This window comes from Ambystoma mexicanum, chromosome 12 (assembly GCF_040938575.1).
Source record: "Ambystoma mexicanum isolate Mex_15411 chromosome 12, UKY_AmexF1_1, whole genome shotgun sequence".
In the NCBI taxonomy this organism is placed as follows: Eukaryota; Metazoa; Chordata; class Amphibia; order Caudata; family Ambystomatidae; genus Ambystoma; species Ambystoma mexicanum.
Window position 1 is genome coordinate 567,243,519 of NC_090936.1, and position 23,599 is coordinate 567,267,117.

The 23,599-nt window shown below is 45.6% G+C and overlaps 1 protein-coding gene across 1 annotated transcript in view; it reads right to left on the reverse strand.

The window, feature by feature from the left end:
* Positions 1-23,599, reverse strand: part of LOC138513782 (membrane-spanning 4-domains subfamily A member 4A-like) — a 367,695-nt gene that overhangs the window by 287,125 nt on the left and 56,971 nt on the right. The window contains exon 2 of the mRNA XM_069628877.1: positions 5,864-6,032. Coding sequence (XP_069484978.1) covers positions 5,864-6,019 — 156 coding nt within the window. The 5' untranslated portion in view covers positions 6,020-6,032. The remainder of the gene's footprint in view (positions 1-5,863; positions 6,033-23,599) is intronic.

Here is a 23,599-nt window from a genome sequence, read left to right on the forward strand (position 1 = left end):
TACTCAGAGCTGGTAAACCGTTCCTCTCTGACAATAGTTGCCTGATCCTGGCGAGGGCTCTAATACTCTCCAGAATCGACTACTGTAATGCCTTATACAGTGGTGCCAATAAATCTATCATCCAAAAGCTCCAAACACTTCATAATAATGCCCTAAGAGCGGCCCTAGGCATAAACAAGAAAACTCACATCTCCTCCTTGAGACGCCAACATAAATGGCTATCCACATCTAACAAAATACAACTAAAAACACTCTCCTTGACCTACAAAGCCCTTAATAACGTAGCACCCAGCTACCTTATAGATAAACTCCAGAGAAGAACCTCTCTCAGACCTACCAGAACTGGAATGTTAACAGTCTGACCATACCCAAATATAAGCTCACCACTATCGGGGGCAATAACTTTACTGTCAAGGCAGCTAAACTCTGGAATTCACTGCCTCAGGATCTTAGAGCAGACCAACCCTACCTACATTTCAGGAAAAAGGTAATAAAACACATCATCACTACTGACCCCTAGTCTCCCATTACCCGCTGGGGCTCTGCCCACATCTAAAGAGACCTGTCCATCCTGCATAATATAGTGCACTACTGCGTTAACTCTGAAGACCTTGTGTAATGTAACGTACCCGGGAGCCTAAGTGTTACATGAAGGGCCCATTTTTTGCATAGATATCCTTTGCACAGTGTCCATCGCTTATCTCTGTAACTACATTGGCTATTCCCTGTCCTCGCCTCCATTCTGTATATTGTGTATATCTTGTATTCATGTAAATATTGTATTTCTCGCTACTATGTAAATACTGTATCCTGTGTATATTTGTAACATTTGTAAGCTTTGCATTTCCATATTGTTGCGCCCTTTTACTCACGAGTCTGGTGCGCCTAACAAATGAATAAACAAACAAACAAACAAACAATTGGGACATGCTTGACCTCTACAACACTCTACAGGCCTCTTCCTCATCTCATTCCTAGTGTGGTGAAATGACCTACTTGTATTGACTACTCCAGGTGAGGGGAGATGATTTATAATAGCCCGTAAAGGATGGGGGAGGGTGAGGTTGATTCTCATGAGGAAAAGGGGAACACTGTGTCCCGCCTTCCAATCTCCTTGTTTTCACCTCTTCCTAGGGCATGTAAATGGAGGGTGTTTTCGGGTACTCTCCCGGTAAGAGAGAAAAGGGTAACAAAATCCCATAAATGTGGCTGGGACTGTGGGAACATCATGCAATGGGAATGGAGGATACTGCATCTCAACCAAGGACATCCTCTCCCCAATCCCCACGGACTCTCCACCCAGGTGATCCTCCTTCGCATCTCCACCCCCAGGGTCAGGATCCCAAAGCGATGGCCTTTCCCTGGCCACCCGAGAAGAGGACCCATGGGGAGTAGGTGTGAGGATGCCCTCAGGTTTCCCACAGTCTGCTGATAGTTGCTTGGCAAAAATCAGATCCCTCTACAGGGAGTTATTACACCTCCATTTAGTGTCAGCTCTTGCAATTCCTTCCATCTCTATCTCCATCAGAACCATATCATGGTCCATCCACCCTATTGGTCGTACAGAGCTTTGAACTATTCTTCCTCCCTGGTGCCTATTCAAAAACAGATAATCAATCCCAGTATAAGTGGAGTGGGGTGCTAAAAAAAGGTGTGCCCTCTCTGTCCAGAGTGTGTTGCGCTCCACACATTAACTAGCCCTCTGACCTCCACAGCACAACCCTGGTGACCTTCTTTCCTCTCCCACTAAGAGACAGCTGGGCATTGTATTGATTTCTTGTCCAGATACTCATCATCCCTAGAGTTAAAATCCCATCCTATAATGTAAAGATCCCATGTAAGAGCCATCACTGCATCCAGGGTCTTCTTGACAAATTCAGCCTGACCTTGGTTAGGAGCACAAAGTGCTGCCAACACCACTGGTATCCCTTCTAGGGAACCTTGTATTGTAACCAAGCGTCCATCCATCACTTTCACAATCACTCCTCCCTCCAGCCACCATTGCTTGTGTGATATTATTCCTACCCCTCCACGCTTCGTGGTCCCAGATGCCTAAAAGAGTTGCCCTATCCTGGTGCCTCGCAACCGCCTCTCCTTCCCTGCTACCAATTTGGTCTCTTGCAAGAAAAGTACATCTAGGGCTGTGTTGCAGAACTCTCCCGCCACCAGAGAGTACCCATGGTTAGACTTATGCTCCCCTCTTAGAAACCATCACCCCTTTTCGTGATGCACTCGCCCTGTCATGAGAATGTTACACAGCTACCCCAATTGTCTGATAGCTAATATACCATTATAAGACCCATGGTTAGTCATAAACGTGACACATGCCAACCTCAGAACTTCCTACTGCAACAGAAACAAACTTAAGAAACTATAACCTGCAACATGCAGCAAATGATATATAGATGCCCTCTGTCCTGCTGAGGGCCACCCGGGGTAAGAATTCAGAACCCCCTTCCGGATCTCTCACATGAACCATACTGCCCCCAACAGCACAATCCTTTAGCCACAAAATAGTGTTCCCCGTGGTCTGCTGCCTGGCTGCTCACAGGTCTTTATGCGGAGAGGGTCCATTCAACCGCATATATTTAAGTCCGGTCCTTCCTTGCCTATGTCGGGGGAGGGCCGCGGTAGGGGCCAACTTGTCCTTCATTTTAGCAGGACTAGCTTGCTGTTCCAGTCCAGCATCTGACGTCAAATCGCATAGCGCCTGTTCAGCTTCCACTGCAGAAATAATCCGGTAATCTATCCCTGCCACTTCAAATTGCAAGGCGAATGGGTGCGCCCACCAATATCTGATACCTTTCTCATTAAGCCATTTTGTGTGCGGCAGGCAGTCTCTCCTCTGGGACAGCGTCAGGTTGGATAAATCTTGGTAGATCATAATACGTGAGCCATCATACAAGTCTTGCTGCAATTCTGCTCTGGCCAGGACCTCTGCTTTGTCTCTATATCTCAGAAATCTAGCGACTATGGATCTGGGGCCATTACCATATGGCTTGCCTCCCCTCTGTGCTCTCTTCAGTTGCACATCTTTGCCCCCTTTTGCAGAATACAGGAGGTTGACCATGGCTTGCACCTTGTGTTCCATGATCGCTGGTGTTTCTCCATCCGTTTTTAGTTCAGACCCAATATACAGATGTTATTCCTCCTCTCACGATTTTCTAAGTCATCCATTTTCAGGGGGACTTCCTCCTCATGCATTTCCAGCTCCGTCATATGTGCATCCAGTCGCATTTCAACCATGTCTGCGTTTAACTGGTCATTCTCCAAGCTTTGCACTGTGCCAAACTGCCCTGCGAAGTCCGCCAGGGATGACTGCAAGTCATCCATCAGCGTCTTAATTTCCCCTGATGTCCTCTTTGAAGGAGAAGTGCGTCAGATACATGTCTGTCAACATCCTTCCCTTCGGTGCGCTTCCTGGCTCCCAGCTGCTCATCCCGGACTGTGTTATTCTGGGTACAGGCACTGTGCAGGGTCCCTGATAGAGAGCTGTTGCTAAAAGTCAATAGCCTGTAGTGCTGCTGGGTTTCCCTCTCCCAGTTGCTGTAATTGACTCCTCTTCTCTGGGCCCCAATTGCTGTGCCCTCAACCATACTCTGGCTGCGACTTTACCCTCCGGGAGCACTCCGTGCCAGACCCCTAGAAAAGGGAGCTAGATAGGTATCCCTTATAGGTGGGCGTGCCAAAGCACTTCCAGGCCTCTGACAAGGGGCAGATTGCCTGTTGTTTCAGGGTCTATGCTTGGGGTATCGACACCCCTATCAGGTGTTGGATCCTCCTCCCTTTTCATACCTAGGTAGATGGCTGTCCTTCTCTGTGGGCTCTCCACCTTAGAGAGCCAATACTCTTCAGGGGGCCTGCACAGGTGCTACCTCCCTATTTTCAAGCAGGAGATATCACCCAGACCCGAGCTTGGTGGAGGCTGCGGCAGGCTCGAATTTGCCCCTTCTCACTGTGGGCATCTTCCCGACCAGGAGCTGTTCCTGAGTGCTCTCGTTGCCAGCTATCAGCACAGGTGCTCCACACTCGGTGGAGGGGGCAACCGTCCCTGCACGTCGCCACCACATTGGCTTGCTGTCACTGAACCCTGCAACAGGTCTTCACTTCACCCCCACAGGGGGCATACGGCTGGCTCATCCTCCCATGCACCGCTCACCGCTGTGTGCCTGTAGTCGGGGATATGCCTGTCCATGGCCTTCTCTCTACGCTGCTTGCTCCATCTGGGGTCTCGGCAAGCTTTCCAAGCGATAGCACACGGGCACTCCAATGTACTGCAATTTCACCTGGGGGTTCTGTATCCCCTCTGCTGCACCGCTGCTCTGTTTCCAGGGCGGGGACAGTGCGATTCAGCACAAACTCATTGCATATTTTGGGAAGAAGCGGAAGCCAGTGAATAGGCGGCCATTCTTCACCTCCCTCCTGGTGGTCTCCTCCCTATGACTATTTTTAAACAATTGTGTGTCTGGCAGCACAGACATAAATGCTCCTTTAAAATACAATCAATGCTCATTTAAATACAATCATATGCACCAAGGATCCATCAGGAAAACAATGTGCCAATCCAGAAAATCCTTCTTCATGGTTTGCTCTGGCATTGGGAACAGCAGGAACAAGTCAGGGACTGGGTGAAGTGCACACTGTAGTATGTCCTTCCACCGCTACCTCTGACACTGGGGGCTTCAGGCAGGATCACTGACACTCTCTTGGCTATTTCATGTGGTTAGCTGGGGTCCATTTTCCGTGCTCTAAGATATCACGCGTTAGTACCCTGAGCATCTCTTTGGGACAGATGGGGGATCCTTTTCTCTGCACCCGGGCCCAAACTGAACTGGGTTTGAGTGGTGGGGATGGCTCAATGGTGTGCTCACTAATTGAATATCAGTAGCAAAACCACCATATGCAAGCATGTGCCAAGACATTTCTGTCACTCACAATCATGTTGTGTATTAGTCAGCTGCTGCGGCACACCCCCTGCTGCACCAGCAGTCCAGCTGCTGTTGAGACTGTGATAAACCAAGTACTAGGAGGCCCCATATATACACACACATATATAGACAAATTCCATCAAGACACATCACACAGATGATGGTTTTATATGCTAAGCCTGTGCCCTCTCGGATCCAAGATTGTACTTTTAAGAGTTAGTAATAGATCACAAAGTCAATGCTGCTCTCTAAAGGAATCTCTCTCCTAACTCCATAGCATGTGCATGGACTCATCTGCCAATCAAGGCTAATCACTCAGGGACATTAGTTCCTTCGAGAACAATATCTGCTTTTCATTTCCAGAAGACAAAGACACACTGATGGGTGAGACTTATCACAAAGCCTGATGGCTTCCTAGTGGTGTCTGGATTATTGGGGCAGCAGGGGCGGTGCTCCACCAGCTAGCCGTGCCCTGCAATGTCCATCAGTGATAGCAGGACTTCATTTGTTTAATTTGCAAACATGGTGTTTGCACTGTGTATGTGCAGGTGGCAGCAAGCTGTTTACCCATTCCTGTTGAACATGCACAGTTCAGTTTGTAACCAGGTGGGCCTGGGGAATTTAAAATTGAAACACCACCAAGGCACAGTTCTTCCTTGACCTGGTTGGAAATTCTATGACTTTTTCTCAATTTAAAAAAAAAGAATTGTGCAATAAAATAAATGAAATACACCATTGTGACTCATTGTTTAAAACAAAAACAAAAAACAGATCGGGCTGGCTAGCTCACACTTTGTAATTAAACAACTGCTACAGCTCCCACACACTATGTAATGTGAATCTGGGATCACACTTGAAGCTAATGAACCTGTGTCAGGATTCTCTGCCCTCTGTCATAACATGTTACAGACACACTCACCAAAGCAATAACTCACCCCAAGGGCTAATGGCTTCCCCTTGATGAACCTTTCCAGGAATCCAATGTTTTGGACAGTAGTTAGATGCTGCTGCTGAATTACAGTAGAAGTAGTGGGGATAAAGTACTGAGTAGGCATCGCTCCTCCATTTTGTATGCCTTGCTGTAACGCCATGATGTTTCAGGGGCTGTCAAATAAAAATCAGAAACATTTACAACATGGCCAAAACTCTAGACATTTTCACCAAAAGTCAAACTAAACAGACGCTAAGCAGAACAAACATTTTATAAAACTATAGTATTTTTTTATTAAATTGACGTCTTTAAGCAGAGTGTTATATATAGGGGTGGGATCAATTTAAATTCCACAAAGGAGAATGTGCACATTTCTTGTTTTCTTACTTCGTGAGATTGCAAAATGTTTCCTTTTTTCACTTACTGAAAATTGGCAACATTTTGCAGATTTTGTTCTGAAAAAGTTCACTTGCAGATGTTTGTAAAGCAGATTTTGTAAAGGTGTGTTTGCGAGACAAAGTGATCGTGCATTTGGAATTCGAGGGCCAGCTGAAAGTTGTGCAATGGAACACACACTGAAAACATATTTTAAAGTCCACTGAGGGATCTCAAAATTAAATCTACCAGAACCCCGGACAGGGTGCTAGATTTTGTGATGAGACACAGACTAAGCACCTACAAGAGTTCATTGTAAAAACCTAAGTACATATTTGCCAGAGAGACATGTTGCAGATGTAAACAGGAACAACAAATGAGAGAGACATTACGAAGGTTTACTTAATTCCATGCAATTATTTAGTATGTTTCACTTACAGTGGTTTGTGCAGCACAAACCTACCTCCAAGGGAAAGCAATGTTGTACATGACAGAGGGAGAGATAACAAAATTGAGTCAGGTTTACATATTTTGAGGCCAAAAGACAATCTTCCACAGTGGTGCATAATTAGTCCTAATCTACAGACTAATCAGTCAAGCACATACCGTATATGCCTGTTAGGCAGAATTCTCCAGAATGGCTAATTAACCTTACCTAATGAGTCCCTCAGCAGCTTTGCTGGATTTCTAGGATTTATTTTCTTCACCTGGTAAGAGTGTGAGCCTTTTTTCCCACTCTTACATGTGTTTTTCTGTGTGTGTTTAACATTTTTTTGTTCATAGACTGTGGTGCTTCACCTACTCCATAGGCATCATCTTTTTACAGTGTGTTACACAGCACCTTCAGTGCAGTGACTCAGGGTTGTCTTTTTAGAGTTCCCCACTCCGACTCCATTTTCTGGGACTGACTACTGTTTCCCAGAACATGTAAAGTTGCCATTGACTTTATTAGTCTTTTTAAACTCACAGACCCAGCACAAACTGTCTTCCATAGAGTACTGGAAAGGGTTAATAGTTATCCCTTTTTGTCTGTTTCTCATGGAACATTTTTTGTTCCCTTTTCATTAAGATTTGGCTGGTGGCAGTGGTAACTACCCTATTTTTGCTACCGCGGTTATATTAAATAGCCCTGGTATTGTTTCAGGCTATCTTAGGAGCCTCAAACTTAAACCCGCTACACCATATTTACTTTTATCCTGTTCCCGCTGGGTTTATTCGCCATTTCTTTTTGCGAAAGACTTTCTCTTGTTTTACTCTGCGCGCCAAACCAGTTTGGTTCCTTTGTTCGCAGACCTTTGGCGCTTGAATGTCTGAGGGGGACTACCGTAAACTGTGTGATCCTCTGCAAAGACTTTGGTCCATTGACTTTGGCCCTGACCTCTTGATTTCATTTCCTCACTGTAGTTCCTTTTTCTAGATTACCCTGCTTACTTACTTGTTGGTGCTGCTCAACTTTTGTCTAACTTTGTCTTTCCCTCCCTTTTAAATTAATGGAGTGCCATTTTGCTCACACTTCATTTTGAGCTTAACTTGTCCAGAATCTATTGGATGTGGTGTTGTGTATTAAGATTGTGATTTTTCTACTGCTTGATAATAGCGAAATGTTTAATAACTGATGTGTAAACAAATGTATATTCTTTTACTCAGAAACCTTGAGTCAGTGTTTGTATGAATCATAGTAATTGCTGTCCTTTGTGTAACTATTGGTACTGCTCACTTTGCTCTTGAGATAAGTCTGGCTGCTCAACCATCGCTACCACTTTACTGTGTAGTACAGGCTTTTACCAAAGGTGAAATTGTACTGTCACTTGAAGTCTTAATTGTGTGTGGTGTTCCCAAAGGGTACCGCATTTAATTCTGCCTAACAATGCCACCTGAGCAACCCTAGGTTCTTCAGGTCAGGATACAACATGCACATTTGAGACACCATTAGTTGGTGTCAGCCTCTTTCTAGTTTTAAGGGCTACAGTTCTGTTGAACCCTGCGTTGCATCTACCACTCACTCCCCCATGTACAACACAGTGCAGAGGTCTGTAGCCAGGAAAAGAGAGAGAGATAGTGTGTGTGTGTGTCTGCATCTGCGTGCGAGATACAAATCCGCCTGCTAGAATCTTTGAAAAATGCAACCTTATGACTGGGTTCTGAGTCATCAAGTGTGACACCCACCACCCAAAGAAATTCCCCATGAATGGAGATGCATTGTGTCAGTTCCCTGTGGAACCTTAATGATGCTGACTTGACAACATGATGCGAGGAGGCACTACTTTTGACCAGTCCACTCTCTCTTGATACCTTGGTCAGTCCGGATATTCTCCTGGTTTCCTAAATCCCTTTCATTTAGGCCAAGCCCTCAGACCACCAGCCATCCAAAGAATGGACAGAAAAGACAGGGACATGTGTGTCTCCTGTTTGAACTTATTAAAGGCCTGGAAGGTTAAGGGGCCAGAACCTGTGTTTTATCGTACCCTAGGAATGAGTACGACAAGTGCATAACCTGTCACTTTTGCCTCACCCCACCCTCAAACATACACACAAGCACTCCAGACAGACTTGATACCCACATCCCTACAACCATGACATTATCATCCGCAACCCACTTTTCAGAACCATGCCACCACCCGTAAAACAATCATACAGTCTTATATTCATTAAGACACACTCTACAATCCTCCAAGCTGCAGACATTGGCAAACTCATAACTTCACACAATGGATGAGATCTTCATTATAGAGACTTGGTTCTTCTCTTCCACCACACTACCATCACAACACAAAGCCAACTTCTGTGCTACTCATTAACATTATTATCTTCCCTCTGCCATTTATATTAAATATAAACCCACAACTATCTCATCAGTGTTTTAGCTGCCTTTAGTTATTGCCTCATTTGATAGACACATTGTTCCCACACATTCAAAACTGGTCAGGTTTTTCCCTGCCTAACAAAGCAATTATTGCCTCTTCTGGATTTTCAAATGCTATCATCCTTGCCTTTCTTGAGAACATTCCTGGAATGTCTGCAGCAATTCAACTTACCCTTCATCTTTCCCAAAATAACCTTATGAGTCATTATTAGTCTAGTTCCCTTCCTTGGTGCAGCACTTAGAGGGGAACCGTTCAGACGTTGGATGAAGCAATGAACAATCAGGATGATAGACAGGCCTCTTTGCTTGTTCTTCAGGAAGTATCTAGCAGATCAGACACAGTTGACATTGAGGTTTTAATTAACATCTAAAGCACTGACATGAGTTTGGCTGGTCCTTCTTGAGAGATGGCACTCAATATGTGCAAGTACGTTCTTTTAGGTCATGACCCCTTCCTATGCAATTCAGAGTTCCTCAGGGATTACCTTTTCCCCCTTGATCTTTAATAGCTACATAAAGCCACTGGGATGTTTGGTTGCCCAGTCAGGTCTCTCATCAATAGACTGATGACAATGGGCCTTTTTACAAGTGTGGCGGTCCGGACACTACGAGTCTGCCTGCTGAGGCTGATGCGCCCGACAGGTCTGACCCTTCCGAGTGCAGCAGCCCCGTCAGGTAGAGTTGCTATGGAAGCACTGGCACCGTCAGCAACAGGTGATTCCGAGTCCCCATTCCCATGGAGTCCTATCGGACTCCATGGGAATGGGGACTTACATTTTCTGGCACCTAGCATCCCGGTCCGCCGGGACTTGGAATGTCCCAGTGGTACCGGGAAGCTAGGTGCCAGCAAAATGTTACCGCCGGACTCGTAATTAGGTCAATGTACCTAAAAGGTTCACCCTAACACCATAAAGACTGAATCTTATCAAAAGTTGTCTTTATCTCCTATTCAAAATTAGTTGGCTAAACCTTCTATTCTTGGTATTTCACCAACTCTAGTGTCCTCTCCAAAATCCCTGTGTTTTATTTTAGTCCCTGATGTTCCTTTCAATTGTTACGTCTATTACCTGTCTTGATTTTATTTTTTTCTCTTCTCGGGAAGATTAAACACTTTATTCTCTCTTTAGTTTTCTATGCAGCCAATTCTTTCTTTTAAACTTTTTTTTTTATTGGCTAAAATGTTTTACCTTTAACAAAGAATACATTAATAACAAACAAACACAGCATTAATATAACAAACAATCATTAAAAGGTAAAAGAAAAGAAATAAAAAAGAAAACAAAGGATACATTTAATCTAAAAACCAACATCCATATTCAACATTTTCAGAAAGGATACCACCGAATTCAGGACAGAAGTAGTAGATCCCGACAAACAATAATTCCACATAGTGTCTGACCCTAGGTCATTTGAGTTGTGAACATACTTTCCAAACATCTTCTCTCTCAAAGACTGTAACAAAATACATTGCATCAACAAGTGTTTTAACGTTTCCCTTTGTCTCTCGTTGCAACAAAATCTACAAGAAAGAGACCCCTCTTTTACAGCACCATATTTAAGTAGAACTTCCTTTGTGTGAACAATATTCAGACGGAAACCCATAAATAAAATACAAGTTGCTTTGCCAGGGTAAATCGAGAGAAAAGGGGGTAATATGCCCTGCTTTTTGTGATCACCCCTCAGCGATGGAGACTGATGTACTTCTTCCACTTTATTCACCCAATCAGCATTTTACAAGGCTTTCTTTACCTTAAATGGATTTTTGATAAAATCTACCGAGCCACATCCACTCCCTTCAACGAGGTCCCCAGAGAGCGCCTTAAGATCACTAATAACTCGAGGGTCCCCTCCCTGAGAGATCACATTGAAGTCAAGGTAAAGAGAGCTACCAACAGGGGCCAGGATGTTCCTATACAGTGACATATATTGCCCATGAGCTCTGGCCTTTAAAGAGATGTATCACAGTTCATAACACATAACAGAGTGAGGAGTGGAGGTAGGGAGACAAAGGACTCTTCTCGAAGTCAAGGCTTTCATAAATGACAAGTAATCCAGTATCGAAAGACTATATACCTCGATCCCATAGAGAAGAGAAGCTTTGGAACGATTTTCAATTAATAGAAACGGATCGCAGGCAGAAAAGAACATTTTCCATATCGCGAGTCCACTCTGCATAGCTGATTCGCCAATTTAATGTCCTTGTTATGTAGCCAAGAACAAATTGTGGACCTGACTCTTTTAGAATTGATCAGGAAGCCGATCAGGAAGCCGGGATATAGAATAGAGTCAATCCTCTCCACACAATCCCTCTCTATATGCCACTTAAATTTAACCTTTTTCCTAGACTGAGTTATCAGCATGTTCTTTGTTTTAGTAGAATTAATAGACAAAGAATGGTCCTTAATGAAGTTAGAGAAACCATCAAGTAAATGTTGCAGACACAAAGGGCTAATATGCTGGATTTTTGGAGTGGCCAAGGCCTTTGGACTAAGAAAAGCTCCAATATCCGCCATATATAGATTAAATAGGCAGGGGGCCAGTACGCACCCCTGCCTTACACCTCTTGAAGTAACAATAGGACGAGACAACAGACCTTGTTGATTTAAACAAACTTGCACCAAAGAGTGCTCATGTAAGACCATTATAAGCCTCACTAGACCCGAGGGTATCCCCCAGTTTTGTAGCTTACACCAGAGTCGCCGGCGGTCAACGGCATCAAAAGCCGCCATTAAATCCACTAGGCGAGATGAACCAGATTACTGTCCTTAGCACACACAGAATGTTGAATGCACTTGAGTAAGGTACCAGTAACAACTGTGCCCATGTTTTTCCTCAAACCAGTTTGCCACTTAGAGATTAATCCCAATACTGCTGCCCAGGATTCAAGATGTTCAAGAAGAACGCTGGCAAAAGCTTTCGAGTCAGTGTCCTTAATTGTTATGGGTCTATAATTACAGGGGTGCACTCTAACACCCTTCTTGTATAACAGGATTATGTTTCCCGATGGGGGAAAATGCCCTGTTCGTATAATATCCTTAAACAAAGTGGGCAATACCTCTGCCCACATAATTGGGTCTGACTTAAATACGTAATTTGACAACTGGTTAGGAGCGTGGGCGCTTGACATACAGATACCCTTCATTATATTTTAGGTACATTCCAAACGTACATCTATGTCAAAGGAGTCTAAACAAGATGGACCAATTGATGGCACTCCTACACTAGAGCACAGTGGTGGGGCATAAAAGGATTTTGAAATGACAAGCCCAGTCCTTTTCCGAAAGGGCATTGACTAATTTATCCACGTGCGGCAGATCTGTATTGTTAATTAATGCCCAAAAGGCCTTTGAATTTTTTTTAGTTAGGGCTGTTAACATGGATTCTGCATCCAGTTGGTACCTATGGACGTGTCACGCGTGTAGCCAGTTCTTGTAAGATAGGAGAACATGTGGCACACATGTCAATTTATCAGAAGAGGTCATAGACAAGTCATTCATAATCTGTCTAATCTGGCATCTCATTTCTTCTTTCTGGATAACCAGATCTCTACTATATGGATGATGTTGTCTAGTGGAGCCAAGCTGTCTCTTTCTACTCTCCTTAGTGCACACGGTTATTAATACCCGCACAAAGCATTCAAAATTGTCTACGGAGAGAACAACTGTTTGCTCAGCCTCAGATTTACAAAAAAGGCTACCAAAAGTTGGCTTGTTTACTCGTGATACCAGTGAGGGTGACCAGCCAATACAAACCCTTAAATAGTCAAGACGATTGCCGGACGACTCCGATAGTACTGGTTCCCTCACCCTCACACAACCAGATGTCAAAGTAGGCTGTTAACATAGAGTGATCGCTTAAAGCTGTTAAAATAACTTCAAATTGAATACATTTCTTAAATAAGCCAGGTCCGGCGTAAACCTAATCAATAGTCGATGTACCTGAACCATTTGTGGGGTGGGGGAAAAATCTCCGAACACTGTCCCATTCAAAATTCTCAGACCCAAACTGGAAAGGCCCTCACCCTAAAGTTTCCAATTTTTCAGTTTTTAACTTAAATTTGAACTGCCCATTCTTTCAGCTTCCATTTTCCGACAACTAATACATTCTGAATTCAAGTCCCCTGCCAGAAGTACATGACCTCTGGGCACTGAATAATGCCAATGTGCTACAAACGCCATAATGTGTCTGATCTCCTCACCCAAAGGATACATACCCTGGTGCCCAAATAAGTTGACAATGAGGATATTTAGAGTCCCCCTGACCACACAAGAATATGTCGAGCCATAATCCCAAATGATCCCAAATGAGATATCGACATTTTTCACCACAGTAATGTTGAAGCAAGAACGCACTAAAGTAAGAATCCCACTCTACGGTCACCCACTTTCACCCCGACGAGTGACCTAGAACAATACTAAAAAGCCATCAAAAGAGGGAGGTAAACCCAACCAAGATTCTTGGAGATCTGCAACACAAAAGTTCCTAAATATTTGCGACAACTGGGCATGGTTGAACAAATGTCCATTGCCCCTGGTGTTCAATGACAAAAGTGAAAGACAACCAAAACTTAAGGCCTCTGGCTCAGATTTCTGCAGTTCATTGGTCTAGTTTGACTGTGCCCCCAAGAGCCAGGACCAAAACCGACTCTCCTCGGACTCTCCTTGGACTATCCTCGGACTCCTGAATTTTCCTCTTCAAAGTCAAGACCTGCTCATCTAACATCCTGGAGCCCCCACCTACAATGACCTGATTTCTTCCCAATGTACGCGCCCTTTCGATGTTAGTCGCTTCTTCGTGACAGGTCTGTATAGTATCAGGTAATATTTTCGCCACCAAAAATATTGCCGTACATATGGTCATCGGGAACAGCCATAGGCGATATTTTTGGTGGTGAAAATATTAGGAGCAGGGGTTGTGGGGGTGTACCCCGCACATAAAAAAATTATGCTGGGGTTGCGGGGGGGTTCCCCGCAGGGTCCATGTGTTATTTTCGCTGCAAAAATATGGCGATATTTTTGCATCGCAATATTTTTGCTTTGAAAATATCACATGGAACCGTCTGTATTGAGTAAGAAATCAGATATAATCCCAACCGTCTCACATTGTCATTCAACAGGACGTCCCTCACCATTTCAATGTCAAATATACCACTACCCAGTCTGTTCTCTGCTGACCCGGGAAGTAAACCCTTGCCAGATCCTTAAAATGAATACTGGCCAGGGTTGGAATGTCTTGTAAGAGTACTTTTACATTTGTCTGATTCAATGTTACCCACCTAGTCTCAAGAATTAAGCTTTCCACTAGTATGGCATAGAAATTTGAGGACAAATGTATTTTCTGGTTCTTCCGTGACTGCTGGAGACATGACATGGTCAAGCCAGAGGGGCCCAGAGGAAGCCGTTCCTGTGGACGTGCATCAAACAAAGATTTATTTTCCAGCAAAGACTGTGGTCGTATGTTTGACATAGGCTGAACCCTGCAACTAGCCAGCCGATTGCTCTGTTGAAATTGTTTTAGAGCAGAAAACAAGGATGAGTGGTGTACACCAGTTGGAAGAGACCAAATTGCCATTGCCCGGATTCAATGGTCTTCCCTCTGAGCTCCCTAATGAGCTTCCCCTACCCTCCGTGGAGGTTGTGGTAGCTGCCTCAGCAGTCTTAACACACCTGTAATTTTCTTGTTCATCTGGGGAGGCCTCTTAGATAGCAAAAAATCAGACTGCACGGCAGTAGTAGTCAAAGCTGCCTTTATAACAGGCTGAAAAAAAGTGTACATTTATGTGCCACCTGTTTATGTGACCATTTTTGAAAACTACTTTTGGATTTTGTTACTTGAGCCCCACTTTTTTTTCTGTGAGCTGGAGGATTTGGGGCACCCCTTGTCTCAACTGTTGTCAACATACTCAAAATCTCTTCAAGAGAGTCACCTACTGCTGTCTTAGTAGACTCATTTGGAGGTTAGATCCCCTGGTTAATCGACTCATAGTTGGTTTTGAAATTCCTGGGCCTTGAGGAGCAATTTTGGGAGGTTTGAGAACTTGAGGGCCTAGGACTAAGAGGTTCCTGGCTACCATGTTGCGTCACTCCCTCCAGTTTATCGGTGCCTACCACTAAAACAGAATTAATCAGAGTGGTCATGCCTACCCTCAGAGGGATTAAGGCCGCCATTCCTTGATGGTTATTTGTGGTAGAGTAAGCCGATGCATGCTGATTAAGCAACACGCTCAGTGCTAAGGACTGCAGCCCTGAAGGAACCCCAGAAGGCCGCTCTACTGGGTCATTGTTCTGCACATTTGCCTCCATATGGACATTTGTATGCGCAGAAAGTAGTTCCTTGGCTGTCAGATGCAAGTTGAAGTGGTCAAATTTTAAGAATAGGGACTCCAAAAGAACAGTGTTCACCTTTGTCTCCCTATGCACCCCCTCATGTAGGGAGACTAGGATACACAGGACTTGATCTATCTCTGAGAATAGCCCCTCCTGGTCCTCAACAAAGCCTTCCTCTACTCAGCGTAATGCAACTGAAACTCATCGTAGAGAAAGTGGCATGGGTCAGGGGGCTGGAGAAGATGAAAAAAGTCAGTCCCCGACAGGTGGTACCCGCTTTGAGGAGGTACATTTGAAGATAGACTCAGGTTCGGAGGAGTGTGGTCCATGGACAAATTAATTGGAGCTCTTAAATTAGTAAGCATAGAGACGCCCTTACCAAAACCCAGGCTTGGTGCCTCCTGATGTAAGGACTGCTTGTTCTTTTTCAGCTCATTAAGAGTCAGCTTATAAGGGTGAGTTCCCTGTTTCCCCTCCCCCTCCGGGTAAACCCATTTGGTAGTTTGTAAATGAGGCAAGGTTAAGCAGCGACTCAGGTGCTGCTGAAAAAAATAAAGTAATCAAATTAAGCCTTTATTTCTTGTCCTTGCGAGCACATGTGGTAGGTATGCTGGGTGGAGGTCCTCCCATTGGCAACAAGGCCAGTGGAAAATCGACCTCCCAGGTGAAAGTGGTAATGGCAAATTCACTGCGTCAGCCATCTCTGCATCAGTGATTGGGGTGAAATTCGTTGGGTTCTTGGGCTCCCCACTACAAAGGTCATCATGGAAGAAGCTCCTCGAGCGGGACAGAGACCTAATAGAGTTAACACTCACCAGCAGCAGCGTCCACAAGCGTCCCTCCCCCTAATTCCTTTCTCGATCATAGCTAGCAGTTTGGATTACACCCCCAACCCCAAATTCCATCACACCACTCCGCGCCGGTGTTGATGTTTAGTAGTGAAGGCTCCTCCTTGATATGATGGAAATAAAAACAAGACTCCAGTCTCCAGTCAAGAATAACGCTGTGGAGGTACTGCTGTTCACCAACACACAGCATCGCACACCGTGCGCGCTCTGCACCATTGTGGATGTTTAGTAGTGAAGGCTCCTTGTTGATATGATGGAAAGAAAAACAAGATTCCAAGCTCAAGTCAAGAATAATGCTGTGCAAGTACTGCTGTTCACCAACACACAGCGTCACACACCAATTCACTTCTTCAGCTGGTGCAAGTGGGTCTAGGTCACACAACCTCTGACAAAAGCCACGTACTAATCACTGATATTTGTGTGCCTGTTTTTCTTAATCCCACTCCTTTCATTCCTTACTTAAACTGCCTTCCAGACTCTTCATTTGCAGATGTTCAGCTGGTACAAGTAGATCTAGGTCATGCGACTTTTGCCATAGCCACCTACTAATCATTGCTAATCCTTTGGTGCCTGTTGTTTGCCACTCATTTTCTTAGCCCCACCTCTTTCTTTCCTTACCTAACCTTCCATCCAGCCTTTTCTTTCATTTGCAGTTGTTCAATTTGTGCAAGTGGATCTAGGTCACCTTACCTCTGCTCCACCCACCCGCTTAACCTGGACACTTAAGTTCTTACTTAACTCTTAGATTACAAGGTGTTTGTCACCTGGGTGTCCAAAGCAAATGGCAGATGAATAAAATGGCATTTCCTGTTGGGTCCTGTTATGACCTTGAAATGGCTAGGAGCCCTGCTTCCTGCATCCTTGATAAGTCGGCAGCATGCAATCTCAGTCTTCCTTCCCTCTGCATGCCATCCTCTATTGACCACAGCCACCTAGACCTTCCTTAAGGGACACCAGCAGCGTAAGCTGATCCACGGTCCAATAAACCTGTTCTTCGCAGCCTCTGCCCGGCATCCTCAGTAGACCATGCCCACATGGGTTTCCAATAAGCGATACCAGTGGCATAACACTAGCTGAACAAAGCAAAGGGCAGATGAAGAAAAGGGCAAATCCTGTTGGGTCATGTGATGCCCTGTACCCTGCATCGCAGGTTATCCAGTAGCATGCAACCTTACCCTTCACACCTTATGCCCACCCTCCCCTGCTAACTACCAAACCTTGGTCTTCTATTAATGGGCACTGGTGGTGTGAGCTAATCCTGCCTCCAGCAGCAGATGCAGCGAAGGCAGGTCACATGGCTTCACTCTCCCTACCCTCTACATGCCATCAACTGTTGACCACACCCACCAAGGACTTCCATTAATGGACACCAGCAGTGTAAGCCGATCCAGCCTCCAGCAGCAGAAGTGCTGAGAGCATTTCACATGACTTCACTCTTCCCACCTTCTGCCTGCCTTCACCTGCTGACCATCCCAACCCTGCCCTCATTTAAGCAGTCTCCTCTAGGCATCCTCATCACTGAGTGTCCTCAGAAAAGAGCATACGAATACCAGGACACCACCTGTTTGTGACTGGCAGAGCCAATGGTCAGACCCTCTATTCTACTCATTTAAAGACTATCCAGAGACAGTCTGGGAAAACGCACTTATCCACAATGCACATCTAACCCTGCCAACATTCCCCAAATTCTGCTTGTCACCGCTCGCGCGTACTTCTTGTGCTGTGCATTCTCTTTAATGTTAATTAATGCCCACTCAGCAGTCCTATGGCCAGAAGACTTTTCAGACCTGTTCACCACCAATACGTTAAATGCTACCATCATTACCAAATCCTGGCTCACACCAGTCTCCTTCCACATCTTTGATGTCCTCATCCCACCTTTATATCTTATTGTTAGGAAAGATTTCCATGTATGTGTCATTTTCCCTCCAGTTGTGAACCCCCCAACTTTTTGTTGTTGTCTGACCATCCTAGCCTGACTTTTTTCAGTGCAGCCCAGCCTTCTGCTGTACTCCACTGGGTTTTCGCTCGCTTTGTTATGGGGGAACTGACTTGCCATACTGGGAGACTTTGTTTCCTTTAGTCTTTCACCTTGTTGCTAGTTTTTAGCAACATGTTAACAGTGCACAAAGTACCTTACAGTACAGTTCGATGGGGTCTTCCTTTCACTTTTATGGCCTTAGACACCTTCAAAGGATTTTTCGGTAGAAGTACAAATGTGCCCTGGACAGAACTGGTGGCAGCTGTTATTTTTCATATATGTTTAACAATTTTGTGTGGTGCATATTGTGTTTACCGCCTTTGGCCAAGGACTGTGGCTTGACAAGCTCCTTTGTTCTGTCCTTTGGCCATCCTGTCTCTTTGCCTTCCCCATGTCGAGCAGACCCGGGAAAACCCTTATTTGGTCATGCAGACTAACCTGTAAGTGAGCCTTTTCAGAAGTGTTCCTGGACCGCCCAGTGAACTGATCAGCTTGCACGGGATCTTTGCCCTGGAACCACCACTGTCTCGAGTTGAAACTTGAGCATTTGGAGACTGTAAGCTCTGGGTATAAGGCACTCTCTCACCGAGTTTCGTACACCTAGCATTCCTAAGTCTGGAATTCAGAGAGTACGCCTGAACCACAGCATACGCGGTCGCTGTGTCGCCCAGCTGTGGTGATGAACTTTGTGGGTGCCTTGCCGCTGTGCCCCCCTGTGCCCTCAGACCTGCTGCAGCAGAATTGGCCTGATCCCTTCATCAGGAGCAGAGAAATCGCCACTGTCCCACCACAGAATCATCCCTGAGAGGCAGCCCCTGAAAGTCGCAGGACCGCACAACTGCAGGATTCGAAACCCACATCCGAAATGAACTCGAGTGTGCCAAGGGTTGGTGAGTACCTGCAACCCTTACCGGTAGCCCCTGGCACATCCATCCATTTTTACGCACAAGTGTACCCTGTGGGGCACTCTCCTTTATCGCGGTAGACTGTGCTACCGAGCTAGTCCCAACTCTTGGATCCTGATCTGTCTTTTGGGGAGACCCCCTTCATATAGTGGGAACTTATTCTTTAGTGCCTCACCCACCTTCCTGAGCTGCTACAGCCCCTGCAGGAGACACCGTTTTGACCCGGGAAAACCCTTATTTGGTCATGCAGATTAACCTGTAAGTGAGCCTTTTCAGAAGTGTTCCTGGACTGCCCAGTGAACTGATCAGCTTGCACAGGACCTTTGCCCTGGAACCACTGCCGTCTCGAGTTGAAACTTGAGCATTTGAAGACTGTAAGCTCTGGGTATAAGGCACTCTCTCACCGAATTTTGTACACCTAGCATTCCTAAATCTGGAATTAGGAGAGTACGCCTGAACCACAGCATACGCGGTCGCCGTGTAGCCCAGCTGTGGTGACGAACTTTGTGGGTACCTTGCCGCTGTGCCCCTCTGTGCCCTCAGACCTTCTGAGCAGAATTGGCCTGATCCCTTCATCAGGTGCAGAGAAATCGCCACTGTTCCACCACAGAATCATCCCTGAGACGCAGCCCCTGAAAGCCGCAGAACCACACAACTGCAGGTTTCAAAACCCACATCCGAAGTGAACTCGACTGCCAAAGTTTGATTTGGAGTGTGCCAAGGATTGGTGAGTACCTGCAACCCTTACCGGTGGCCCCTGGCAATCCATCCATTTTTACGCACAAGTGTGCCCTGTGGGGCACTCTCCTTTATAGAGGTAGCCTGTGCTACCGAGCTATGCCCAACTCTTGGATCCTGTTCTGCTCTCTTGGGGAGACCCTCCTCTAATAGTGGGAACTTATTCTTTACTGCCTCACCCACCTTCCTGAGCTGCTACAGCCCCTGCAAGAGACCCCGTTTTGGCCCAACCGCACGATCGTGTGCATCAGCACCGAAAGTACTTTTGAGCACAAGGCTTCACTCATCGTAGGGACTGGACTGCCTCTTAGTTAGGGTTTGATAAGTGAAGGACTGCCTAAATAATATTTGCACTGTTTGCTCCCTTTCTTCACAGGTTGTGGACCCTGACTGTGTACTATTCCTTTAGGCCATTGATAACTGTATATATGTTCCTGGATAACAGTTTCTTCGATTTCCCCACCTCTGCAAACATCACCACACTGTTAGAAACGTTCAACAAAACCTGAAAGTAGGTTGCAGATACATTTTCTCTGGAAACTTTGGGCCATGCCACAACCAAACCACCCAGCCCCTGATATAATCAAGAGCTTTCTATCAAGAAAGGGTGCATTAAATCTCTTGTGAAATGCTTGTGCAAGGCCCACATACCAGATAACCTTCTATCCCTCAAGAACTTCTGTTCTAAATGGCAGGCCCTGATATCTGAAGGAAAGGCTACTTATTTAAATGTTTATTTATTTTTCCATTTGTAAAGCATGCAAAGCTCTGGGGGCATATATGCGCTGGTTACAGACATGTAGCTACAGTAGTATTAGGTTAGTTAAATAGATACATCTTTAGAAGCTTATGGAAGCAATGGTAGGATTGCTCAGAATGCAGGTGCTGGGGTAGTTTGTTCAAAGGTTTTTCGGCCACGACTGAGAAGCTAGAGCCCCTGGCTCTTTTGCATCTGAATCTTGGTTTGGCCTGACAGTGGCTCTGGGTGGATCTCAGGGGTCTGGATGCCATGTGAGGAGTGATTTTCTGGGCCAGGTAGGGTAGAGCATTATTTGACAGATGTTTGTGAATGGGTGAGAGGATTTTGAAAGTAATCTTTTCTCTGGCCGGTAGCCAGTGGACTGATTTCCTAGCTTCAGCGATGTGTTCAAGCTTACTTAAGTCCAGAGCTGCCCGAAGGGCATTGTTTTGCGTAACCTGGAGCCTGTTTATGTTTTTATCTGATGACCCGCAGAGCAAGGCATTACAGTAGTCCAGCTTGGATCCTACTAGAGAGCGATGGTGAGGGAATTTCCGGGAGAAAGGAAAGGATTGGTAGCCCGTATCAGTTTGGTGGTGCGTATGCAGCAGATGAGGTGATATGGCTGGTTTGCCGCAATATGTTCAGTGAGGCATCCAGGTAAACTCCCAGGGTTTTTATGGCTGGCGAGATTGGGATTTAGTGCCCGCTGTTGGTGAAAAACCCAAAGGCTGGGTCGCGGCATGCCCGGTTAGATGTTGACCCGACTATGAGGAGCTCTGTCTTTTCTACCTTCAGACACAAACTATGTTGGGCCATCCATCGTTGGATCATTTAATAGGTCATGGTTACTTTCACTGAGTCTTGGGCATGGTCACCCAATAGAGGGATGAGAATATTGATGTCATCCGCATAGTTCATGAAAGTGATGCCTAGTGAGTCAAGGTGGTTTGGTATAAATATTGTAGAGGGTAGGGGAGAGCCAGGAGCCTTGGGGTACACCACAGGATATGGGAGCAGGACTAGCCACTGCTTCATCAACGAAGACTCTAGAGGTTCTGTTATCAAGGAAGGAGGTGATCCAGTTAGCCGCTTCAGGGTTGAAGTCTGCGACCTTGGTAAGGTGGTTACAGAGAGTCTGGTGGTTGACTAAGTCAAATGCCACTGATAGGTCCAGGAGAAGAATGAGAGATAGCTTTCCTGCATCAATGGCTTTGTCCAATTGATTCTTTAAATCAAGGAGCGCTGTTTCTTTCCCATGGTGGGTGCGGAAACAGGACTGGCGGTAGTATTTGGTGGGTTTCCAGGAAGGTCTGGATTTGAGTGTAGAAGATTTTCAGAAGGAAAGGCACTGTGGTAATGGGTCTGTAGTTAGTGTGGATTGTTGGGTCCAATTAAGGTTTATTTGTGAAGGCGCCTGATACACGACTCTTTAAGGCAAGCCTGGATAGTGCAGGATTCAAATGAGGAGTTGACGATAGCTGTGGTCAGTGGGATCAGTGGGTCTGTGCATTCCTGTACCAGTTCAGCTGGGCAGATGTATCCTTTGTAGCGGGATGGCTTGAGACCTTTGATGATGGTGGCTAGGTCAGACTCTGAGATGGAATTGAACTTAAAGGGTTGGGTGAGGGGGGCCGGTTGGTCATGGGGTGACTTGATTGGTTCGTCGGGAGGGCGGAAGCTTTGGCCTTAATTTTGTCCTGCAATAGTGTGACTTTGTTGATCAGGGCTTCTTGGATTTTTCTGCACCAGGTTTTGTCTTTTATAACATTCTAAGGTGGAGTGATGGGAGTCTCTAGTTCATGAAGGATGGAGAACAGTTCTCGGAAGTTTGATGCTGCCTCAGTTAATCTCTTGTTGTAGGCTGTGGATTTAGACGTGTGGATTGATTTTTTTTAATTCTCCTGGGGCGTTTCTGAAGTGTGCTTTGTTGAGGATGAAAGGGGACTGCTAGGCGGCTTCTTCGGCTTGTTTTTTTTGCACATATCTTTTCTAGTTCAGCAATGAACCAGGTATTTCTATGTCTGGGATACTTGACTTTCCGGGGCTTATGTGGGGCCAGGTTGTTGACGGCCTCGGCTAGCATTGTATTGTTGTGTTGGTGTCTAGGTTGGTTGGTGCGTGAACGCTGAGCAAGGGGAGCAAATCTTCATTTGTCAAGTTGCCGGAGCTACGTGCTAAGGTGGGGGCATGGGTGTAGGCCTTTCAGGGTAGTAATTGGGCATGTGGATGGTGAAACTAATACAGTGATGGTCGATCCATTGGTAGGGTGTAATAGACTGAATCAAGATGTTACACTTGTGGTCTAAGACCCAATTGAGAGTACAGCCAAGTACATGGGTGGGGTGAATGATTTGTTGGGTGTAGCGGAAGGCAGTCATGGTTTTTGCCAGGGCTGCTGCTTCTGAGTCAGCGGGTCATTGAATCCTTGATTGAAGTCACCTAAGATGATGAGCTTAGTGGATGGTTTAAGGTTGGCAAATAGAAGCTGGGTAAGGTCATCTTCAAATGACGCTAGAGGGCCGGGTGATTGATAGATGAGGTGAATAGCGATAGTTGCATTAGGAGAATAAGCTAGTTTTGCAGAGATGAGTTTGCAGTGTGGGATGGGGGAAGTGGCTATGGCCCGGAGAGCCAAGGAGTTCTTGTAAATTAAGATGACTTCTCCCCCTTTGCCAGTGGGCCTCTCTACTCGGTTAATAACATATCTTGATGGTACTGCAATGGATATGGCTGGGCCTGCTGTTGGATTAAGCCAGGTTTCTGTGATGTTGAGGATGTCTATTTTTTTGGATGTGATGAGGTCATGGATATCCATGTCATGGGCAGCAATGGATCTGGCATTGATCAGGATGCAGGAACGTGTCGAGGTAGAGGGTGGCCGAGTGATGGCGGGATCATGAGTGGCTGCTTGTATGGTGTATGGTTGTGTGAGGTGTAGAGGGTGGCAGGAGTTAGTGGTGCG